General features: G+C 46.1%; 6 protein-coding genes across 6 annotated transcripts; 2 read left to right on the forward strand and 4 right to left on the reverse strand.

The window, feature by feature from the left end:
- Positions 1 to 488: 488 nt before the first annotated feature.
- LAJ45_05321 (uncharacterized protein) lies at positions 489 to 3,083 on the reverse strand (the record flags this gene model as incomplete). Its single annotated transcript, XM_046114892.1, has 3 exons — positions 489 to 509; positions 626 to 2,677; positions 2,796 to 3,083. 3 exons carry the CDS (start codon positions 3,081 to 3,083, stop codon positions 489 to 491), a joined length of 2,361 nt encoding a protein of 786 aa, XP_045971929.1.
- A 1,126-nt stretch (positions 3,084 to 4,209) lies between these two features.
- On the reverse strand, positions 4,210 to 4,881 carry LAJ45_05322 (uncharacterized protein; the record flags this gene model as incomplete). Its single annotated transcript, XM_046114893.1, has 1 exon — positions 4,210 to 4,881. One exon carries the CDS (start codon positions 4,879 to 4,881, stop codon positions 4,210 to 4,212), a length of 672 nt encoding a protein of 223 aa, XP_045971930.1.
- A 2,374-nt stretch (positions 4,882 to 7,255) lies between these two features.
- On the forward strand, positions 7,256 to 8,530 carry LAJ45_05323 (uncharacterized protein; the record flags this gene model as incomplete). The annotated part of the gene is made up of 3 exons (XM_046114894.1): positions 7,256 to 7,575; positions 7,677 to 8,265; positions 8,336 to 8,530. 3 exons carry the CDS (start codon positions 7,256 to 7,258, stop codon positions 8,528 to 8,530), a joined length of 1,104 nt encoding a protein of 367 aa, XP_045971931.1.
- Positions 8,531 to 12,531: 4,001 nt separating this feature from the next.
- On the forward strand, positions 12,532 to 14,008 carry LAJ45_05324 (uncharacterized protein; the record flags this gene model as incomplete). Its single annotated transcript, XM_046114895.1, has 2 exons — positions 12,532 to 12,682; positions 12,762 to 14,008. 2 exons carry the CDS (start codon positions 12,532 to 12,534, stop codon positions 14,006 to 14,008), a joined length of 1,398 nt encoding a protein of 465 aa, XP_045971932.1.
- Positions 14,009 to 15,221: 1,213 nt separating this feature from the next.
- LAJ45_05325 (uncharacterized protein) lies at positions 15,222 to 16,769 on the reverse strand (the record flags this gene model as incomplete). The annotated part of the gene is made up of 3 exons (XM_046114896.1): positions 15,222 to 16,049; positions 16,125 to 16,168; positions 16,253 to 16,769. 3 exons carry the CDS (start codon positions 16,767 to 16,769, stop codon positions 15,222 to 15,224), a joined length of 1,389 nt encoding a protein of 462 aa, XP_045971933.1.
- A 1,626-nt stretch (positions 16,770 to 18,395) lies between these two features.
- Positions 18,396 to 24,403, reverse strand: LAJ45_05326 (uncharacterized protein; the record flags this gene model as incomplete). Its single annotated transcript, XM_046114897.1, has 8 exons — positions 18,396 to 18,896; positions 18,959 to 20,104; positions 20,158 to 21,388; positions 21,455 to 21,874; positions 21,931 to 23,469; positions 23,522 to 23,750; positions 23,811 to 23,932; positions 23,991 to 24,403. 8 exons carry the CDS (start codon positions 24,401 to 24,403, stop codon positions 18,396 to 18,398), a joined length of 5,601 nt encoding a protein of 1,866 aa, XP_045971934.1.
- Between the last annotated feature and the right edge of the window lie 471 nt (positions 24,404 to 24,874).

Here is a 24,874-nt window from a genome sequence, read left to right on the forward strand (position 1 = left end):
TATTCCCACGCGCTTTATCCGTAAAGCCCTTGATTTCTGTGGCTACACACGAGTGATAATCTATGATCTCTCAATAGGGCAAGAAGACTCTGTAGCAGTAAAATACATACATTTCATGCCACAACGAGTGGTGCGATGGAATTCCGATATTTCGCAATTCCATCACAACCTAATACGTCAGGCTACTTTTTGAAGATCTAGCTAATCTACATATGTATATACGATACGAGATATGTGGCTGCGTTTTCTTCCTTCTCCTTACCCTCTACTGTATGAGTTTGAAAGGTTCCCAAATAAAAGCAATGCTATAAAAAAAAATGCTTCAAAAAAAAACAGCAACAGAAGTACCAGCAAAAAAATGCAAAAGAGGAAAAATAAGAGACCACTAAAGACAAAGCATATCCAACACCCCAAATCCGTTAGCAACTTATGTATTATACACAACGAACCAAGTCCAGTCAATGCGTGGTCAAGGAATATAGATCCTGCTAAAGCCCTCCAAGGGGCTTCTACAGGTAACACAATTCGCGAAATTATTCAACGCCAAGCACACCCTACAATCCTCACACAATGCTAAACACCTGCACGGCCAAACCAGAATTGTCCGTGGGGCGCTTTGACACACCACACATTGCGGACCTCCTGTTCCTTCATCATCCTCTTCGTCATGATCATGCGCATGAGTCTCACGGCGACGATGTAGCAGTACTGACTCTAGTGTTGTCTCTTCATTTTGTCCCGGATGTAGCAGCGCGCGATCTGCCTCGAGTGAGAGCTCGTACCCACTACGGGTGAGTATTTGAGACGATGTCAGATGGCGAGCCATAACACGGGCCTGATCTCGTTGTTCCGGGGTTTGGGGGTCGAGGAGAGTAGCGAGCTCATGAGGGGTACTAAAAATCTCACCGAACGTAGGAGGATGGTTGTGGTGGTTTTGGCGGCGGTGTGGAGAGCGTTGGGTAGGTGTGGTTTGACCGGAGGCACATTCTGATTCGGACTCCCATTCAGAATCAGTCAACATTATGGTGCTGCGGTCATCCTCATCGTCAGAATAGCCACTAGTAGTTGAGGCGTCATCACCAACGTTGCTCCCAGGGGTGTAGTCTCCTGATTCGTCGGTTTCGCCCCAAAGGCCGCCTCGAAGAAAGCGGTTGTACAACGAACTGCTCTCTTCTGATTCCGGTTCATTCTCAGACAGCTCCTCACCACCTACCAGTTCTATCCCTACCGCTGGTTCCCTGCGCTGCCTCCCAAGGGCACGGTATACCCAACTCGTAGTAAACCTAACTAATACGACCCCGGCACCTCTTACCATCTCACCCGCACCACTCCATTTTCCACCGTTTGCGGTCTTCTGAGAACCGATAAGGCCTTTGACATCCTTTCTCTCTCTTGCGTAAGGTCCTTCCCCTCTTCCGGTTTCTATCATTCCTACACTCCCGGAACCTCGGACACCTGCGACCCCCATTCGGCGCTGACTATCCAACATTTTTGCTTTCTGGGATTCAAGCCAGGTCCAGGCGGGGAGCTGAACACCGCGGCCCTCATTGAGATAGGTTGCCTCCGACGCAGCAGTCAAGCACATGAACCCTAGCTTCAAAAGTGTTGTATAAAAGTCATCCGCCATGTTGATACTGACCGATCTAAGGGTCAGATTCGCTCGGAGATTATCGAAGCCTAACTTGAAACTTGGACGTGCCGGAGACGGGGGTGGTGGGAACAGGGAGGATAGGGTTAGGGCAAAGGTATATATGACTGCACAGAAGGCGATTCCGGTAAAAATAAGAAGGTGAGGGATAAACCCAACGACACAGACTGTTGGGAAGTCAAGGACTCCACTGGAGCCGCCGCGGTGAAGCGCATATGCGAAACCAACGAGAAAAGCAATTCCGAATACTCCGGTAGAGAGAAGGCGATAACGGGATTGAAGGTTGAATATTCCGAGAACATGGGAAGTGAGATGGCCAAGCGCTGAGATGAGGGCAATGTAAAGAACCTCTAGAGCGACATTTTTCCCGCTATAAATTTTGATGCGCTGTTCTTCTTCTTGCTTTGATTCTGATTTCTCCTCTTCGGATTTTGTAACCTTCGGGATTGTCCAACCTTCCATCGCTTCCTCCCCTTCGGTGATAAGTGGTCGAATCACGAAAAGTCTCATCTTTGCCTGGGCTTCCGCCTCTGCAAACGCTAGCGAATGTTCCAACAGCGTCATCCCTGTCTCGGCCGCCGGGACCCGTCCAGTTACCGCGCATGCAAATATCTCCACAAACTGGCTCAAACACAACGTCTCATACAATGGCCATAGCATATGCAAACTGCCCAAGGGAGGAGACAGCTCTTCCAAGTCCGATCCGGCGTCCTCTGGCGGCGAAAGCCCGCGCCAAGCTGCAACCGTGCTAATCCACTCGTCATCAGGGAGCATCTTTACCGCCTGGCAAGCTTGCGAGTCGGACATCCACCAGGTTCCAGCATGGCCGACATGCCATAGAAGTCCACCGCTCGGGTTCCCGTTTCTGTAGATGCTGCTAGACTGACAACGCATCGCGAGGAGAAGATTGTAGGTGTGGTGAAGACACAGGAGGATTGGTATGATGCGCATCAGGAATCTTACCCTCAATGGGAGACGGAGGGGACGACGGAGTGAAGCATAAATCATTGTTCGGTTCAGCAATACTGCCTAGATGTGACACTATTAGCTCCGGAGGCCCGTCGCAAAGGCTCGAGAAAGCAAATTCCATCTTGTATAGAACAATCCGAAGCTTGAAAGCAGAGATGAAAGCAGCATGGGAACACACCATAAATAAACAAACCACGGCCCACGGGCTGGTAATATATGTAAACACATTACCAACCCCCTTCGAACTCTCTGCCGCAGCCAGTATATCATCCTTCACCTTTACAGCTGCTTCACTCGCAGCTCCAATATTTGTTGTGTGTTGTGAATCCTGCGCGAAAACGCCCGCGTCGTCATCGAGATAGCCGAAACTCATCAAGTTGAGAAACTCGCGCTGGAAAGACTGAACAGATTTCCAAAAGGTCGAAGTAACTTGAGCCTGTGGAATCGACTCCGTCGTAGCCGCCATGATCTAAATGACTGATTTCCGGACTAACTTACTATCAAGTTGTTGACCGAGCGACCAGCAAGAGTAGAAGAGAAGGAGAGAATATTTGAAATCGGGGGGGGGGGGGGGGGTGGAGCCAAGGGCCTGGTGGGAGGGTGCATGGCATGGCATGGCATGGATAGGTAGGGAAGGTACCAAGGTGTTGTGCGTCCGTTGGCTTGGGTTAGTGCGGCTAAACCACTCCAGACAAGTTTACTGTTTACTAACGCGGGGAAACTGGGAGCGAGGAATCCAGAATCTAACTATAATATTGAACTACACTGCCCGAGGATTCAATCTCACTGTGGTAAGTACATACATGTACATAGTTATAATCCAGTATATAATAGACACTACCTGGGGTTAAGAGCCACAATTAGGGAATTTTGTGGTGGAAGAGCTTGTTCTATGAAACTATCCTGGTGGATCTGCCACATGTGTCTCACGGCTTGATCTTGATCTCACGATAATACGAACAATTAAATATCGCTTACTCTGTTTATCTTCGCTGATTGCTTGTATTTTGACAGGCTAGGCATGTATGTAGATAATTGAGCTGTTCAGTAGAGTAGGCACTACGTGTAGCTAGAAGATGCTTTGTGTATGTATGTATCAAACTAATAATCGTAAATCAACTATCATAGGATTTGTATTCACTCGCGCTGAGAACGTTTTTTTAAAGCTATGAATTAGACCGGCGGTACCACAGGTAGAATGTCCTAGCTCATACCTAGATATGAGCCTAGACAGTAGAATGTTCGGTTGATAGATTGGGATCGGACTTAACACAAGGAAAACTTACGAAACGCCACTCATTATTATTTTTGATTCGAAACCTATTAAAATAGATCTGTGCTACGAGTGTAACCTACATTCTCGATGTACGCCAAAAACACAGGTTAACCCCCATCAATGTTTACACGGATCATTTTCATCCCCTCAGCAACATTGCCAGATGAGAGGCCCCGAACTTTAGGAATCCGCGTTTTGTTACCCTCGTTTATGCCCATGAATAATCCGGTCACAACTTCATCCCCGATAACCATCAGCCATGTACGTATACCGAAATGAATATTCGTATCAAAATCCGATAGCCCTACAGCTAGCCCTACAGCGTACCAACAGCTCCTTCTTCGTCCGGGTCGCTCTCCTCCCCCGAGTTGTAACCAAGATATCTCTCCAACTCTGCTACCTTCGCAATAGCCTTGTCCAGCTTCAAATCCGTATCAATCTCCATTTGGCTAAGTTCTACCGAGGTTTTGCGTCTTTTTGGCAGCCTGTTCTCTGCCTCTAGCTGTAAGACATCCGCTTTCTTTCTCCTTATCTCCTTGAGATCTGCATAGATCTTCAACATGGCTTTTTTGGCCTTTTTCCTCTTTCGTCGCCTGTTATCGTCCGAGTCTTCGGGGACTTCCTTGTGCGCATTCTTTCCAGACTCCTTCTTTGCACTCCTTTCTTTCTTTGTGTCGGTGCTTTCCCCTTGTGTCATGAGCTTTTCCTGTTCTCGAATCTCAACCTCCTCATTCCGACGGAACATTGGCTCTACGGCATTGCAGTAATTGGAAATAATACGATGTTGTTCACGACGTTTGGGGTCCGAGAGGTCGAATGACTCAAGTAGAAGATCTCTTGCAATTATGAATTCACTGTGTGTGTTTGGACGCTTAAAGTTCTCAACTTCTTCTAGGGAGTACTCGTTTAGCGGGCGACGATGAGGTGCTTGGGGAGGTGGTATTTCGGTTTCAGATGATGAGTTTCGGGGGGGTTCGAGCCGGTTCATGGCACTTGTTGTTTTCTGGATAAGGTGGTAAGAAGGCTATGTCTTTCTCTAAGAACAAACACTGTCATAGCAGTCAGCTATCCTAGCTCGCTTTATGAGAGAAACAGCAGGGATTGGGAACAAACAGAGCTAGAGGCTTTTTAAAGATATAAGGGAGCTGACACCAGTGTTTGCCTTTCTGAAGAAAGAAAAAACGAACGATCAGTATCTTTTCGTAGTGCGAGTCTGGGCTCTGGAAAGTACGCGTAGCATGTCGTAAGGTTAGGTGTGGGGTTGCAAGATCGAAGCTTGCCGAAGCTCTAAGCGGCGCGTGTACCTAATATCCCGCACGCGTTTCTCACAGGACGATGCTCCCAAGACAACGTTGCCAAGCTATATGGTTTGATACTGTTCAGCTTCAACTCAATTCTATCACTAGCGCTTTCAGTACCCGTGATATCAGTACATACATATATATCTACACGGAAACATTGAACGAAAGGGTGACATGGCCGATTTCTTTTCTTGTGCTCGTCGACACTACCACTACCTTAGTAATGAAATCAGATAACCGAGTGACATATCGTGTCGCTAGCTCGTTGACTCTATCGCCAAGATGGTGCCAAGGAGGAATGTGGTCGACTTTATGTTGCTTTTGGGCAATCGTGCTCGTATATATCTGTCACTTGTGCATTTAGGATTTTTACTACGCACGACGTCGCTAGATCTGCGGGTGTCAAATACACTACTCTAAATACCCCTGCGTCACGATTATATATTGGGTTAGCTGATGATTGGTATCTACTATTTGAAATACCCATCCGGGTGCTCCTATGACCGTGTTATCACCATACGTGTTTCCTCCTTAATTCCTTCCGTATTCCTCATATTCCTTGGCGCATGGCCTGCAGAAGATTGCGCGATCGTGCTCATCTTCCGGGCCATAAGAACACTTAATATATACATGTAAGCACTTATCAAATAATTTGGAATTTATGCTAGATGATACGGCTTACTCAGTGACTAAACCTATCACATCTCGGCTTGGCCTGCGCACTGCAGCACCTGCGGGGATAGGAATGGTTAGTAATCAGCCATAAGTAATTCGCTGGTCCATACCGCGTTTTCGTTATATAGCGGGCGAGTTTTCATAGCTTAGTTTGACATAAATTCCAAATAAAAGTTTACCAATGCGCAAGGTTGCAATTGTCATCGATCACAATTAGTTAACAAATGATAGGTTTTTTCTACATCTAGATGTATACATAAGTATATGTAGCTGGTTGAGCACTGAATTAACTACATACTCTACATCAAATGAGATATTTTACCGTTCTATCAGTAATTAAAAATCCTTATTGATATCTCAGTATCAAGAAGGGAATACGCTTGCGTGCGGCATTGGCCATGGAAGGTCTAGACTTCATTAGGCGATATTGGAACTCGATTATTCGAAAATCGTACAGTACAACAATTGCAAAACAGTATCGGTTGTCGATAAACATAGAAATTCCATCCTTATATTGATATATACTACACGTAGGTACATAGTCGATCACAATGATAGGCTGCATGTTAGGCCGTGCAGCGGATCGTTTCGGAAGTTACCTGAGTACATGCAGATACATGCATCCCTTATATGCATTCAGGTAAACCTATAGACACTACTACATGTTGGTATACCATAAAGGCGGCGTGAACTTTCTTTGGCGAAATATTACGGCGCGGTATATTTTTTTCACCGCCCCAGCCCGAAGCAGCGAAGAAGGAGGCACGCCTTAATGAAGACCTCCTAAAGTTAACGAATTATATCAAGAGTTACAGAGACATTTTAACACAATGGTTAAGCATGATTAGAACTAACAGAATACATATATAGCCAGTGGGTTGCCGTTGTACCGTGATGACCGGGGGGATTGCACGATTTACTGATCAATCAGATATTGTAGTTTCCCGGTTACAGACCCCATCATACATGTACATGTATTACTAACTGCTATATGTAGTTGAAGAATATCTATGATTTGAAAGTAGGCCCTTGCAGCTTATGCCCGCAGAAGGAATCAATAGGGTTTAGCTCTCTGTAAAGTCATCTTTTTATTAGAATATTCAAATTTAACCAGGTTTCCGGGCACTATTTGACATTATCTGGGCAAAATAGAGTTTTCTTCGGTCACATTATTGACCGCAGCAGCTGGTGAGTATGGAATGAGTCGGGTATCAATGCTTAGCCCCCCATAAAGATAACGAACTGGATATTCCAGGGCTCTTGGCACTATTGTATTATTTGGAAGAGATCTAAGGTATAAAAGCCCTCCTCCCAGCAGTTGATTCACCTCTTCACCTCCCCACTTCCTCAATCATCTCATTCTACCTCAAGCCATTGACTTTCGCCATGGTTCATTCAAGCTCTATATTCTTGGCTCTTGCCTCCTCTGCCCTTGTTACTGCACGTATTTGCATCGATACCGACGTCTGCCTCAAGGTCACCACTCAAAATGCGCAGTTTTCGTTTCCTACGCTCAAGACAAACGAGCAGGCTGCTGATCTTCAATTCCAATTCGCACTTCGTGATCAGGAAGCTGTGCAACCGACTGGCTATGAAACAGTCACTGGAAATTACACCATAAATGCCCGTTTCTGTACTCCCGATACTCCCGGTGCCAATTCCAAGACTATCCAAATCCTTACCCATGGGATCGGTTTTGACAAGAAGTATTAACCCCATTACTCCTCGTTATTCTATCATCCATCTCTTCGCCCTTTTCCTTTTTATCACTCCAATTTTTTCTAGATCTATTGCTCACATATTCTAGTTACTGGGACCCAGAAGTCTCTAGGAGCAACTATTCTTATGTCGACACTGCTCTCGCGGCTGGATATTCCACCTTCTTTTACGACCGTCTGGGAAATGGCAAATCATCCAAGCCAAACCCCAACACCCACGTCCAGTCTTTTGTCGAACTGGAAATCCTGACACAACTCACCACCTTTATCCGTGAGGACGCTATCGGCCTCGGAATCACCCCGGAGAAAGTTATCCATGTGGGCCACTCGTATGGCTCTATCTTGTCCAACCGCTTGGCAGTCGACACCCCTGAATTGTCTGACGGACTCATTCTCACCGGGTACGGGCATAACTTCAAGTGGATGCAGGCCTCCCTCGTTGCATGGGGCTTCGAGATCGCAAGGCTGCAGGACCCTGTGAGATTTGCAGACTTTGCAAGTGAGTACATCACCTGGGCAACCAAATGGTCGAACCAATTCTTCTTCTTGAAGTACCCCTTCTTCTCGACCGAGGCTTTGGACTACGCGGAGGAGGAGAAGGGACCCGTTGGACTCGGAACGCTATGGACTATCGGCATGGGTGATTTTGTGGCCTCTGGTTTTGAGAAGCCGGTTTTGGTATGTTCCAACCGCCTTACCTCTTACTTGTGCGTGTGAAATATCTGATGCTAACTCAATTGTCTCGTAGATCATCACCGGTCAATACGATCTTCCCTTCTGTGGTGGGAACTGCACTGGGGTCTTGGAATCTAGTGAACCGTACTTCCCAAACTCGACGTTGAGTATTGTGACGCACCCAGATGCTGGGCATGGTATCAATTTGCAATTCAATGCGCAGGATGCATATAAAACTATTCTTGACTTCTTGGAGGAAAACTTGTAGTCTGTTAATAGCATTATTGTATCTTGCAGAGTAGTCTAATATCCCTAGTTAGAAACCGTCGAATAGAAATTTTTTATAGCTATACTTGGTAGAGCAGAGTGGGACAAGAATCATTAGACACACAGGTAGGTTATAAATTAAAGAGCAGAGTAGGGATAGATTGATACGTCTTTCGTACCGCTAGATTTCAGTGAGAGTTGGCCATATAAGTGAGTCTCAAAGGAAGTTGCCAAGGTTTGTACTGCCAGTCATTCCCCTAACTCATTCAACAAATACCTGACCCTATTGCCAAGTTGAAAAACTTGCTTTAGGAGCTCGGATTCCCTATAGATGAGAGGTGTTTAGCAAGGTGTTTATTTAAGTAATATAATAATATTGCGACGAGGATCTAGAAGTTATCACGCGGTAATGGCTTTTCTAAAGACATCATTCATCAAAATAAAACGAAAGCTCTTATAATAGCCCTCATTCCCTGCGCGCTGTCAAGTTAGATCCGGGCTGATAATCTTTTCCTAAACCACACGGTGTCAATAAAGTTAATAGGCTGAGCGACCCACACCTTGAAACATATCTAAGATAGAAAAGCGCCGGTGACTTTCTACAAAGTACATGTACATGTAGTTACGTATTCAGCCCCATACGTTAGTTTGAATGATTAGATTATGTAGTCTCCATGATTACTTTAATTTAGGGCCCGTTTGGCAGTTTCGTGGTTATGAAACTCCGTTATGCAACGACTCCATTAGACGAGTGCAGATGGAGATTTTTGAAAACGGAGTTTGGGCTTCCCAAACAGCAGTGTAGTTTGGTGGGTTTTGAGCGTTGCAACGAAAATGGAGCTGAAAAGTAGGTAATACCTACTTTTCAAAAACTCCGTTTCAAAGCCCTAACGGAGGTTCAAAATTGGCATGCCAAACACAAATATTTCTTGCAAAACGGAGTTATGAAATAAACGAAACGGAGTTTTCCCGTTGCCATACAAATTTGCCGTTTGGACCTGTTCCCAAACGGGTCCTTAGTCTAAGCTTTTCCTCAGCTCGCTTGGCGATATCTCTTTGAATCTAGGGTAACGGTCGGGACTAGAGATTTAATTTAATCCTAGCTAGGCTTCCGCTTTCAACAGCAGGGTATATATCGATTCTACATTGGGGTGACATCCGCTATGTCGGTCTAGTGGGGTATCCCGCAGGTTTACTCTGCGTATTTATAGCTGGGGTTACCTTGTGCTTGTAGATACATGTACTTGTAGAGACTACATGCATGTGCAGTAGTATAGTGGAAGAGCGGCCAAACCAAAATTTTATTTGTGGGAAGCTCGGGTACTTCTGTTTGTGGTTTGGTGAAAGGCTTGTCCGTCTTGCAACTTATGCCTTTGAGCCAGCCAGCACACAGCCATCGTAAGATTTTTATTTCTTAAAATCTCCCTCGGTATAATCAATCTCACGGCTACTTAGGTAGTTTATAGTAGCCCCACCTACGAGGGATCTGCCAGTCACAGTGCATCACTCGATTTCCTTGGCATTAAGTCCTTGGAATACCAACCGTTTAAAACGCTCCCATCCTTTCCTATAATATAACATCGCCCACCGTCTATGCGTGGTATATGTTGAAGTGTTGGCCATTAACGTAGCTAGGGGTGAGAAGGCCTGTAGGCGCTAGTGCAAAGGCTCTCGGGGACTCACATGGGCCGGCGGTCAAGTCTGACATCTCCTCTCCCCTGTCCACCATCCATCTTCTCTATTTCCATCTTTTATTTCCTAGCTTAATACCTGCCTTCCTCTGGTTCTCAAGCTGTCACTGTCATCATCATCTCCGCCTGACCTGAAGCCGAACTCACATCCATACACACGCAGTCAGGGCCACTTAAATGTGTCCATAGACACTTATAGATGCGTCTACTAACGTTAGTAGTGCTTAATCGCTCCCGTTTATCTAGCCTTGCGAAGATAGCAGGTTTTTCGGGCGTGGAATGGTAGAGCTAGGAGGAGAAACCCAAAATAAGTTCGAATGTAGAGGTAAACGTCATATACTCACACTAGTCCCTCAAACCCTACTAACTGATACATGGTAGGTTAATCTAAGTTCTCCGACCTTCTGTCCGCCCATTTTGCAACTGGAGGTAGCAGAAATGTCCCAGCATCACCATGCCGTGGCCTGTATGGCTACTCACACGTATCATAGGAAAGCTTCTCCGACGGTAGTGCGAAGTACATTATTCGGCAATTTCGAGAGGATGCAGAATGTGTTCCGACACTGAGGAGGACCTCTTTAGCATCAGGACCGGGCTTGAGTGGCTACTGGTTAGCTAGCCATATGGCAAGTAGGCAAGCCTGATATCACGGACGCATGAATGAGGATTGGCGCTTTAAGTCTCATGTGAGAGATATCTTTAGTCGGCAGCGCCAGTTTGAATCAGTCCAAGCGGGTACAACTTTTCTGAAAGACAGATCCTATATAATGAGTGATCTCCTATAATCTCACTCGGACGGGGAGTGGGGTTTGTAACTTGAGTCAAGGGTGTTTTTCCTCCTGCTGCATCACAATATAATTTTGCGCATAAATGGATTCCTGGGGTGGTTGGTATAGTTCTAGGCCATAAGTCATGGGAAGGCACCCATTTTACACCAAAAATGCCACTTTTCAACATAGCCCTCGACCACCAATTATCATGAATTATTTCTGAGAATTGGAGGACTATATATTTTGCATATGAATAATCGTTCTATAAACTGAAAATTATAATATTACACTTCTAGCATGAGTTGTGTTGGTTTTGTTACGTTGAGTTGCAAAGAAACGCATATTTGTATGGGATGCAACTGAGTCTCCAAGTTGCTCTACTCCTAGCTCATGTGAGACAGCTCCAGAGGTTCCCCTCATGCTCGGGACTGTAATAGCCAGCAACACAAGGAAACAGTGGAACTACACTGAGACTAGGATCTGGAACCAATACGATATACATTGTACTCTTGTTAAGTAGAATCTCTGCAAGACTACATGTAACTTGTAGTGTAGCCGACTATTGCAGAGCTAGATAACTACGGTACACCAAGCTACACATATACTGCTGCGTAATATATTGCTGCTGCCTGCATGTACTTCTTTAGTACCGAAACGGCTATCAAGTAAGAAATGTGTGGCTATGCACGGGCACGGGCACGGGCCAATTCAGCCTTTCGTAAAAGGCACAACGAATAAGCCTACAAACGCCTCCAAAAAAACAACTCGGGCCCAAAGAGAAGAAGAAGCAAAATGAAAGCTTCTGTGAAGCCCCACGCGGGGGTCGAACCCGCAACCTTGAGATTCCGCTTAAGAGTCTCACGCTCTACCGATTGAGCTAGCGAGGCGTGCATGCAAATCTCTTCCCGTCTTTTTAGTCCGTACTAACGGGCCAGTCCACTACTACTTGTACTACTTACTTCGTACAAGTACTGGTACAGTCACTCACGGGGTGAAGGCGGATCCTGTCTGATGGCGGTCAGGCATTTGAGGCCAATAAAAGAGTTAGGTTTTGGACACCAAGGGCAAATTACTGCAAACCATCAAACAGGATCCGCCGTCAGTAGGTGAGCGACTGTGCTGTTTGTACTTTTACTTTCACTCAGAAATTATTGGCAGCAGCAGTGGGGCTTAATAGCGCCCGTCAAGGGTTAAGGAAAGTGATTTCCCGTTTAGCTTGAATTTAAGGTTTAGTAAATGTTGAACCCAGCAATACTTTATGCAGTCCGTTTAAGCACCCGCACGAACCTCCTCTGATACTGAATCTAGACCCGCATACTACACAGTATGATACTCTACATCTCAGAGTAAAGAACTAAACGATCTAAACACAACACTTTGGGAGTCGCTGATAACTAACGCGTAGCTCTAGTATGGTGAGTGATAGCTCACGATCATGTCTTATGTAAATAGTTCCCATATACCAACTAATAATAAGGCTGTGGACTAGGTCGAGACGGCGTACTATTTCATCACTCGCTGACGTTAGTTTGAATGACAACATGTCACGTCCCAATCGCCAGAGCCGCGATTGCGGGGCTGAACAACAACACCTCATGCGTGACCAGGCGCCCTCCTGCTCATCGCATCTTTTACGCATTTCACATTGTTCACAGCGTCAAGTTTCAGTGCCATCCATAGAGCCCAGAGGAGGTACTTATCCTTCTATATGATGCTACTCTACAAGGCCCTATAGATGCGATAGAACTGACGTCTCTGAGTACTGTTCAAGGATCTCAGCTCTTACATAGCACGACCGAACAAATGCCTCTTTTCAAGCTCCCCAACGAACTGTTGATCTCTATCGCCGAGCATCTAGACATATCCGGCATAAATAATTTCTCTCGAGCAAATCGTCGCCTATGCATTCTCTTAACATCATTATTACATGATAGAATGGACCACGACTATGTTCTCTTATGGGCAGCAAAGCACCAGCGAAAAGCACTACTGGAGATTGCTCTTGAAAAGGGCGCAGACATCGAGGCTGCAGACGATTCGGGTCGGAATGCTCTCAGCTGGGCAGCAGCTTCCGGTTACAGCGATATTATATTTTATCTACTTGATGGGGGGGCCGATATTGAGAGCAAGGATTTTTTAACAATGACCGCTCTTCACAGAGCGGCAATTCATGGCACTGAACGGACGGTTACGATTCTCCTAGAACGAGGCGCTAATGTTGCTGCGTGCACCAGTGTTGATGACACTGCGCTGCATTGGGCGTCGTTCCACGGCCATCTAGGAGTAGCGAAGATTCTTCTTGATGCAGGAGCTCCTGTTGATGCGAAGGGAGGCCAGCTCAAATACACACCCTTGATCAGCGCAGCATACACCGGCTGGGACGAAGTGGTGAAGCTTCTGCTAGACTATAAAGCTGAAATTTCTGCGCACACAAACCAAAACGATACGGCTCTACATTATGCGGTAGCTGCGAATTCAACTTCCATTGCAAACATACTACTAGATCGAGGAGCTTCTATCGAGAGTCCGGGTTCAAATCAGATTACCCCCCTTGGTGTAGCTGCCCATAGAGGGCATCTTGAGGTTGCGAAAATGCTTCGACAAAGAGGAGGCAATGTTCTGGCCCGAAATGTTGAAGGGCAGACGCCATTGCATCTGGCTACAAGAGATGGACATGTTGATATGGTTCGGCAGTTACTGGATGATGGTGCCGATATTGCTGCACGGGATAAACTAGGTAAAACGGCACTGCACACTGCAGCAGTTTATGCCCACGAGCAGACAATGATGATGCTTGTGTCTAGAGGGGCGAGTCTTCTTATAAAAGATGAAGAGGAACAGATGCCGTACGATATAGCGGTTACGTGCGGCTGGAAAGACATAGCGGATGCTCTCCTCGATCCAAAGATGGGATCATTACTTAGCCCCAGACGCCGTAAGTGGCGCCGGCGAGCGGGGGATTGGATGAAATCTCTTGAATCCTCTATTCATCGGAAAAAAGGGAAATCAGTACCCTGAGCCTATCTATAGCCTATTACACCGCCCTGATTTTTTCCGTATGCCTCAATTGATATTTATGGTCGGGAGTTCGCAGAAGCTGAACGATGAGCTGTGGACAATATGGAGGAGGAAAGCCTTAAAATCTCTTACGATAATATTTTTCTACCATTTTTCTTTTTCCTGGTGGATGTGTATTTTTTTATCACCCTGGTGGCCCTTAATTCTTTTGTCGGGTTTAAAAAACTTTAACTCGCTCTCTTCAGCCCGTTTTGTCTAGTGGTTAGTATTTATAATACACAGGCAAATCCAACATAGCAAGGCTTTCTTATGTTTTTTTTCCTTCTTTTTTTTTTCCTTTTTTTTTCCTTCTTTTTTTTCCTTTTTTTTTTATTCCTACCTGCCTACAGCAACAGAGTGCACTCTAGGGTTGCAAGTATAAGTAGGATCGTAGTTGACACCTCCCCCGTGTATACTGAATACAATATAAGCATGCATTAGGCACAGGAAATATCCGCTTTACGCATACCCCCTCAGCGCGGTTTATAGAAGCGGAAAAACGAGTTGGGATACACCTGCACAGGCAAAACTACATACTTGGAAGGTAAATACGGATATAGGCTCGCCGGATACATCATTAGTAGAAGAAATCTGAGGAAGCCCCCAAAGCTTAAAAGTAGATTGAGTGACAAAAGTGTTTGTGGTATTGTCCTCGATATGGAGATTCTGAAATGCTACCAATACCAGTTGAGAAAGCCAACCTTCAAGCTACCAGAGAATCCCAAACTACTTGAAAGATCACTATCTAGAGCCCCACGCGGGGGTCGAACCCGCAACCTTGAGATACCGCTTAAGAGTCTCACGCTCTACCGATTGAGCTAGCGAGGCATGATTTTTAGTTTGCTGGGCCGTAATTTAGCTATGTTCAGTTTTCAGGTATAAAATTTAACCCCTGCAACACCTAGCGCAACAATGCGGATTCCGGGTATAGCCTATACAACAGAAATTTACAACAATTACAAACACAAACTTGGCAAACATAAAGGTTTCCAATCCACAGATGAAAAGAAAATAAAGGAAAGAAACCCCATTTATAGTACAAGCACACGCTACTCCAATTAACAATACAGAAAAACGACTGGCTAAAAAGAAATCTAGTTCCGCTAAAGTTACGGGCTTTCCCGTTCACCCCTCCACTAGATACTCAGATCGTTGAGTTGAGCGACCATTTGAGTCATGACTGCTCGGGAACGGGCGGTGAGGGGTTGATCATGGTTGATAGGAGTGTATTCGCGTCGGAAGTTGATGTAGAATCCACGACTGGTTTTTCACCAGACATCGGTGCCTGGATCTTTTGGACATTGCTAGAAACCTCTGAAATTTTCGTTAACTCATCACTCGGACTCGCGTGAATGGTGATGATCTCGAGGTCCTGTGTTTGCCCTCGTTTTCTCCTGTCCTGATTCCCAGTAGACTCAACTTCTTTCACTTCCTGAGTTGGTACAGTGCTCTTTGCGACAGGCTTGGTACCTTTTAACTTGGATTTTTGAGTGTTCCGTATGTACTCCCCAATGAATTTCTGGAAATTAACCACTGGCTCTTTGTCTATCCTCCCAGTGATCAACTCTTCAAAAAAGCCTTCAAGTTGAGATTCCACCAAAGACTTTTCGTAGAAGCTCTGAATTGCGCGACCGATATCAGCATGCCCGTTCTTAAGGCTTCGTTCAAGGCACCCCTTGACAACCTTGGAAACGAACTCCTTATCACTGTTGATAACTTCACTAAAAATAGACTTTTTTGGGGGAAATGTTCTTATAACCCCCTCCACCCGCTTGGCCCCCCTCCCTCCTTCGTTTCCCCCCTCCTCAGCAATGTTTCCATTCCTCCCCTCCCGTTCCTCTCCATTCCTACCTCCTCCTTGGGCCGACTCAATTTCTCCTTCTCTGCGCACTCTCTTGAGCCTCTTGGGAGCTCTGAAGTCAGACATCGCATCACTCGGATGTCCGAGAGTCCGTCCCATATCCTGCGAATTTGACGGAGTGTTCTCGATATCGATCTGATCCTGTTTTAAGAGCATAAGCCTTTCTCTCTTTTTGCCATCGGCTCCTGTACTCGCGACAACTTTCGAAGGGCCTACTATTGTGTCGGATCCAGTTTTTGGCTCGGCTATAGGTTGGCGCTCTGGAAGATCCATATCAGATTTCATTGCCGCCTTATCTACCGAGTTTTTCCTCAAATTTCTCTTCCGATAGCCATCGATCATACCTGGTTCCATCAAACTTGTAGTCTCCCCCATATCCTGAACCTTAGATGATTCCGAACTAAGCTGCGCTGCGCCTCCGGGCGTCCCCTCTGCCACCAAAGTATTCCCTCCAACCGTAGTGTATGAGCTATTTTGCTGTTGATGAGGCGCCGAACCAACCGGAGTCTGTGGAGCCATGCTTGGGGCCTTCATTTCCGTCTGAAGATTCCTCATGAGCTTCTGGAATTGAGCATACTGCTCCGGAGTTGCCTTTCGAGCAAGCACTTTGTCCATCAACTCTGAAATTGTGGTGTCTTTTTTCGATAGTTCGTACATCTCTCGGATGGCCCGAACCTGATCTGGGTGGTTGTGTCTTGTGGCGACCTCAATCGCCACGTTGACTATATGCTGCAAGCGTTCCCTTCCATCAGCGGTCTTACTATTCGGAGGAGTTGGAAGTCCGCTCGGAGGAGGTGGCGGAAGTCTTGGCATAGGGAGTTTTGTCTTTTCTATCGTGTTTCCGTCTGACATCGTCGGCATGCTGAGATTGTGATGAGAAAAGTGGTTGTGGAGAGATGGATTTGGGGGGGGGGGGTGGGCGAGGAAGAAGTTATGTAGTGGTTGGGTCCAAGATAAATGCGGACTAGGTGGCAGGGCTAAATAGCGACCCTAGCCCTCAGAGCCTCGGATCATTCACGCATTTACACAGAAGGCTGGGCGCTGTATCTGAGATTCAGGGGTCAATTAGCAATTGTTCAAAACTGAATGTGGCAATGACATGTGAGAGTCATCTGAGAGCATATAATAATTGCTATTCTATGCATAAAGATACAAAGTCCAGCGGAACTCGATTCATGACTCGCTCCAAAGAAAATGCGCGTGTGGAATGTCCTTTGTTCTTACGTGTTGTTTTTTTTGAAATCATAAACTATCACTCGATGACGTAATATCACACTAGTTATCTTTGAGGGTTCGCGCAGCGTTGATTGGTGACCACGTCGCTTTTTACATTTTTAGCAACGCCTGACAGATATCATCCACTACATTGCGGTATGCGCATACTTTATGCTGCGAGCATTACGGTGAAATATTCGGCCACTGTTGCGCTTGATACGCCTCTCCAACCTTTATCGAAGCAATAATATATCATTACCGAGCGCTGAGTGATCCTTCATGATCCAGTTTCTTCTCTCCGGTCCCGTTCTCCATAACTCTTCAGCGACTCTGTTGTTAGTCTACTATCTTCCTAATGTACTTTGAAGAGGAAACGGGTGCAAATTAGTCGATAAAGGTTTCTCCTGGTAGCAGAAACCTGATGTCTCCATATATTCGGATGGAACAAAGAAACACAGGCTAGGGTCATAATGCCCAATCAAAATTTTCATCAAATGTTCAATTTAGTACGACTAAACTCACAGGAGGATGAAAGCTAGAGCCAACATAGAGTAAGTATTTACCGAATCCTAAATGGGTTATTTTCCTTCGTCTCATGGTTTCAAAAACAGCATTCTCTGGTGTGCTAGATCTTATCCATCTTGAAACATCAAGCAGCACATGTACAGCGGTGGGTAATAAGTGATCAGACAGAACGCCACCAAAATACGCGTTTGCAGGCAAAATTGTGGCTAGGCCGTCCGATGACTTAATACCCACCGCTGTACAGAAAAAATTCAGATCAACTCAACTTGAAAAAAAATCCTTCTACAAAAGGGCTCTATGCAAACTAGAACCGACTGCGTATACCAGAAAATTCTCAATTCATTCCTAAAGAACACAAAACAAACTTCCCCCCAGACTCGAATCACGACTAATGGATACACACAGCACCTTACCACCTCCCGTTTCTACGTCTCTCCGAGTAACTTTTATCGAAACCCGGATATGTCCTCAATGCCTTGAAGCTCGCGCCTTTCGACGTTCAAAGCGCAATCACTTAGCACATGGTATTTCCAGGCCCAGTCTCATGTATGTAGCTAGCTACATGTATACATTTTTAATAGGGCCTTTCATAAAATCCGCCGCGGTATCCACGCACACACTTTCTTATACTTCTTTGTGGGAACAAGCAACAACTTTAATACTTACTACACATAGCTAATTATATATTCTTTCTTCCTACAATAACCAATCAATTCCCCGGCCTATTTCGTGCCCTTATCTCGTATCCTACCAAAAAGAAAGAATATCTCCACCATCAAACTCATCTTCTTCCTCATTTTTTTTGGTCTTCATAGTTGCAACACGCTTCGCCAATTCGTTCGCGTCGTTCAAGCTAATCAACTTTCTCTTCCCCGGGTATTTCTCAAGGTAGGAGACACCAAGCTCATATGTTTTCACGAGGTCTGTTGTATCCACTTTCCAGGTCACGCCATCTTTTGGCTCCTCTTCCTCATCCATTTGATTAATATCCATAGACTTCGGGCTCTCCGACGTCGAGGAGTCTTGTTTTGTTGGGGGGTAAAATTCGTATATTTGCCTATCAACGGCAGTCCAGCGCAACTGCCAGCTGTATGGCAGCCCTTCCGGCGGATTGCAATAGACATCGGACAAAAACAAAGAAGTCGCGATTTCCATTGGAGTACGTCCATTGGCGTTTTCATAACGGGTGTATTGCGGTGCCATTTCTGTAAAAATGGACAGAACGCCAGGCAAGCCGCATTGATACGCCTATTTCCACGATTGTCAGTCTATCCCGAGATAAAGGCTTAAGAGTGTGAGTGGTAGCAAACCCAGTGAAGCGGTAGATTTCCTTCAACATCCGCAATTCCCAAGTCCCGGCCCTTACTATATTTCAAAATAAGCCTGAGAGTGTCCAATTTTTGACCTCCAGTCCTCTTAAGCCATGTAGCTAATGGTGTCTGACTCTGTCCCAATGACCTTTGTGTCCATCCGACCTCATGAACTTCTTTAGGTATCATTTGAAGGACCTTCTTCATATTCTTGATCTCGTCAGCTGAAAGTGCATAATGTAAAACATTACATCCCTTGCCGTCACGCGCGAAAAAATCAGCATCGTATTCAGGCTTCAAAAGCTCTTCGAGGACAGGAACAAGATCCGTCCGTCTAGCCGTTAACGAAACAGCGTATAATGCGAGGTTAAGAGAGTTGTTTGTTCTTGCCTCTATCGCGCCAGGTCTAGAAAGAAGGAATCGGAATGTTTCCATTGGATATTTCTCGAACCAGCCTTTAACCGCCAAGAAGGGTAGAAGCGACGTTTCAACACCAAGTCCTTTTTGCAACATAAACCCAAGACCATCTCCTTGCTTCTTTAGGATCTTGGCGCGGATATGGTTGGGGTTCGCTACCATAAATTCTTTGAGGCATTCATATGGTCTTTCTGACAAGAGCCACTTTATCGAAGCCAAGTTCCCACACGAAACTGCGACGTGCGCCGGTTTGTGTTTCTTGTCACTTTCAGTGCCATATGCTGGATAGGAGCTCGATGCCCAATCCTTTCTCTTGGTACCATATACTGTTAAGCCTTGATAGAATTGCGGTTTCTGCTGCTGCAATTCCTCATCAGACTCCTCAAGTTCTTCGAAAGGTATGCCGAAGGGTATTGTCTTCATAATTTCTTCGAGCATCGTGATTCGACCAAGCGTTAGGGCCAGGCGAGTATGGCCGCGGCGAGTACCATACGGATTCACTGAGAAGTCTGCAGAATGATCCATGAATTTGTTGGCACCGTTCTCCTCGCAATCATCCGCAAGCTTGAGGAGAAACCTGAAAAGCTCCATATCATCCTTGTAAATTGCCCAGGAGAGTAAGGTCCATTTCCAAGGGGCCCCGTTGAGGGCACCTGTGCCTGCCAGCTTATCATGATCTTCGCGATCAATAAACCTGCTTTGGAACATATTATCTGCGGTGAGATATCCCTGGAAGCCTCGTATTAGCCATTGATACCCCTAATGTACGAAGAGCTACTCACAAAAGGCGAAATATCACACTTCGTCAACCCCTTTCTAACCCCGATATTCTCAATCGTAAATTCGTTGTCTCCTTCGGTTGATCTAATTTCATCTTCATCTCCATCCTCATCTGAGCCTAGAACATAGCGTTTTCCAGCTGATTCCCCTTCCGGAATCTCGTATTGCTCCTGGATAATTGCCATGATCAACTTTGCCATTTCCCAATTTCGATTTCGCAGAGCCACAAAGAGGGTGGAATGACCAAAAGTGTCAACTACTGCCATTCTGAGCGCCGGCAATTTATTTTCTCCCTCTCCGGAAGGGCCAAGGGTAAGTTCCTTGACAATCGCTGCGTCTTCTGGGGTTCCACGCCAAATGGCTTCAAACAATCGTCGGTAGCCAGCTTGCACATCGCCCTCACCAAGATAGGGAGCTTCGACCTGGTTCAGTGGCATGAAAATACAATCTTTCTTATACTCTTCCTCTTCCCTCCCCAAACGCTCTATCTCCCAAGTATCGGGCGAGTTTGAACCGAATATCCCCCTATTCTCACGATTCCTGTTCGCTTCTTCTTTCATTGCAAGATCCTTCTTCTCGGGGAGCAACTCATGATAAGTCTTTGCTCCCAAGGAGAGAAGAAGACTCTCTGTCTTCTCGTAAGACTGCAGAAGCTCCTCGACAGCGGCTTTGTGGGCCTGGCTCGCATATATTTGTTTATCATCCTGTTTACCAGGACCCTTTTCGTTGTGTGCTTTACGGGCTTCGTTGGTCTCCACGAGGTGTATCTCCGCAAGGTATCGTCTATAGGTCCCCGGTTCAATATCATCGAGGACTTCGGGACCAAAAATGATGCGTTCTCTCCATCTCGTTTGTTTCGGGTCCCTGTAGTTCTCCAGGAACTTCTTGCATTGTTCAATTTTATCTCTCAGATACTCTAGAACAGTTTTACCAAAGACCGGCAGGGTGCCACTCCACCTGTGCTCTGTGTAGGTTTGTTTAATAATCTGACTGACATCTGCACCGGCAGAAACGAGTTTAGTTATCACATCGTAAGCGCCAAGATGGACAGCAATTTCGATAGGCTGCATCACATCACCACCGAAGGTGAGCTGCTGGCGCGTACTGTCTTGCTTTTTGTCCTCTGCGTGAAGATGGTAAACGTATGATTCTAAATCAACCCTTCCCTTGGCACCGTGATCAAGAAGGTAATGAGCCATTTTCTTGAACTCCTCCTTTTCGTAATTGATAAGCCTGGACATTTATTCCTATAATTAGTCACCACATTCTTCGGAATATAAGTAAGATGTGAGAACTTACGCAGAGATCAATGGTGTTTGTGATGGTGTCATATGACGACCGTGCCGTTTACCTGCAATATTATCTATAACACTCATAACCCCCGGCTTATCCAGCTCAAACATTTGGTCTAAAACATCTAAATCTGTTGCCAGCACGGCATAATGAAAGGCACTCGTATTATTGAAACTGTTTGCTTGCGCAGAGCTTGCACCTAGTTTAAGTAGGCATGCGGTCATGCTAGCTCTCTTTTCGACATCCCTTATCTTGAGCGGGAGTGCCAGGGTCAGAATTGCATCAGAGGCCTTCTTGCCTTCACTTTGGTTATGCGTATACTTCTTCATTGGCAATAGGCAATCTGCTCCATATTGAGAGACTAGAGCTTCAACAACATGTTCATGACCGGAGACAATAGCATGGTGGAGAGGAGACATCCCGTGGCTACTTTGATATTAGCATATTTGAAATATAAGTGGGGGACTTTTAGAGTTACTCACTCCCAATCGACAACGTTTATATCATAGATATCATCGTCTTCCTCGTCTTCGTCATCAAATGCGTCAGGCTCCTCGGGAGGCTGGACCTTGACAAAGCCCTGAGTTGTGGTTGTCTTTTTATCCCCAGATTCTGCATCGGACATCTGATCATAGCTGCCTTCTTCCTCGTCATCATTCTCATCTTCATCCTCATCCCCACCCCTACCCTCGTCCACACCCTCATGGCCAGGTCCACCAACCCCTCCCATTACTAAATCAGTACCATCTGACTGGGTAGATGGAGCGTTTTGAGGATCCTCTCCTTTTACAGTCTTCTCTACCTCAGCCCTTCTTTCATCTCTCTCGTCCTTCTCTTCTTGGTTCTTCAGACTCCTAGCCAATAAAATCTTCACAATATCCAGCCTACCACTAGCAGCCGCCAAATGTAACGCGGTCCGTCCATCTTGCAATCTTGCCACTAGTCTTGCTCCAGCATCAACAAGAACCTGTATGACCTCCACTACAGTGCCCGCGCTGATACATGCAAGATGCAGTGGAGTCCTTCCACAGAAGTCACGGCAGTTGACATCCACTCCTTCCTGTGAAACCCAGTTCTTCACATATTCAACATCGCCCTCCACGATCGCCTGGCACAACAACTCGGTCGAGCCGACATACGCCATATCCATGTAATCTTCAGGGCCCAGCGGATAGAAAGAGCCAATCTCCTGTCTTCCTGGATCATCATGCAAAAACGTGATCGGGCCACTGACATAGATTTGGCTTTCCTCTTCGTATATCTTTCTCTCCTCATCATCCGCAGGCTCTGGGCAAAATCCACAGCAGTCGACCACAATATCCTTCATATTTCCAAAGAACACTGGATGGCGATGCAGCGCAACCTCGCGATGGGGCGGCTTGTTCATGGGATTCCATTCCGCGTTGAGCAAGAGATCCTTCTTGTAGAAGAGCTTCTCGATCCTCTTTGCGTTGTACTTTTCGCCGTATGGGATGCTGAATTTTTGGTAACTACTGATATCCTCAAAATCCCACTCTGCGACTTCGTCATTGACACGTTGTTTTAAGTCCTTTTCGTCCTTGGGGGTGCCGGTCGTGTACTCCTTCTGTGGGCGCCCCATCTCTTGCCTTCGCTGAATAACATAGGATTCTCTATCCTCGGGGCTTGGCAGCGCTTCCAGGACGAGCAAACGGGCCAGCCCAACAGTCTTCTGGAATGAGCGCTCGAATATAGTAGGGTCAATTCTTGAGCGGTCGAGAAAGTCACAGTAGACTTCGAATCCCCTGTGGGAGTACTTGGAGAGACGGTTCTCGTAGGACGGCGAACGACGGGTAAGGTCAATATCATTACATTGGGTCATGCAGGCCCCGAGAGCACGTGGGTTCGCAAGGACATTGGTGCCGTCGTAGGCGAAGCACGAGCAATTGACGTCAAAGCCTGTGAGGATCTGGGAGGGTGATTTATAGAGACGGAGTACGATCTGAACATGACGATTCGGGTATTGGGAAACGATAGTGATGGTGTTTCGGGTACGGAGTGTACTATCTATGGTAAGTTTTAATACTATAATCATTATAAAGATGCAAAACTAACGTTGTCTCCCAGAGAATATTGTCTTTAATGGTTCTTTCAATCTGCTCCATCTTCTTGATCGCCTCTTCGGGCTCCTCAATACCGTGTATGAACAAGTCGATATCAGAAGCCGGGGCAAGCTTTTGATGATAATACTCGCGAAGGCTTCTCTTGCTCTCTGCATACTCCTCAGGAACTTTGAGTAAGGGAGTCAAGACGGCCGAACCAGCAACAACTACATTACTCCAGTCTGCGCTCTTTTAGTACCACAATCATGTATGGGAAATGATCAATATCTGTGATTACATACCCATATTCAACAAAGACCCTTCACTAAAAACGTTGAGGTTGTCTCTAAACTCTTTCAAGCTCTCAACCAGGAAATGCTCTCCAGAGGCCTTCCTATCCTCGTCCTTCAAAGCCATAATATATCTACAAAAAAACGTTAGTTCAATTCCCTTACTAGATCAATTCCATTGGAAAATAATACTTCTCTCTTTCCTCCTTCGTCTCCTGCGCCAAATTTCTCGCCCTGATTTTTGCCAACCTGGCATTATCACCCTTGAAGAGCGATATCAAATTGACATTTCCCTGCACAAACTCATGCTCCGGCTTCTGCGCAAAGTACGCCCTCAATGCCGTCTCATATTCCAGATACGGCGCCAGCAGCTCCCTTATCGGCACCCCCGGGTTCTCCTCGACATGTTTCAAAAAGTCGCGGACTGGCACCGGGATTTCGGGGAGGACGGTGGGGAGCTCGACTTCCTCTGCCAGAGACTGCTTCCTGAGCTGGCTGGCAGAGGACCTCTTCGTCTTGGGCCTGGGAGTGACCGCGGGCGCGGGCGTGGGAGCAGAGGAGGGGGAGACTATAGACATGGGGTCGGGGGACATGGTAGTCGACATGGTGTTTAGATGTGGGTATTTGGTAACTCAATTGGCCGTCAGAAGACTGGGGGAAAGTGATACACAGCGATTAAATGCAGAGCAGAGTACTGAGGATTTTACATCTAGAGTCGGGGGAAGACGCGTCTCTTTTATGAAGAGCGCGCTCGCTGACCTGGGGGGGTTAATTGAAGGATTGAAAGCGCGTTCCTAATTTACGCGTAGGTCTGTGCAGATTCATGGTGGGGTCGACTAGCTCTCTTTCCAAACCCTCCAAAGAGTCATAATGATGAATTATGGGCTGTGCCGAAGTTCCTTGTTGCAAAAGAAACTGTGCCGGGATACTGCTTCTGCATGATGATCGTGATGTTAACATTCCTCAGACCTTTAAATCTCAACCACTCCCAACCCGCCGCCGTGCAAATCCTCTGCGTGATGTGCGGATATGCGACTCGGGAAACTTGTTTGCCATTTCGTATTCTCCAATTCAAT

Source organism: Morchella importuna, assembly GCF_003444635.1.
Source record: "Morchella importuna strain M04M26 chromosome Unknown Morimp01GS014, whole genome shotgun sequence".
Classification (NCBI taxonomy): Eukaryota; Fungi; Ascomycota; class Pezizomycetes; order Pezizales; family Morchellaceae; genus Morchella; species Morchella importuna.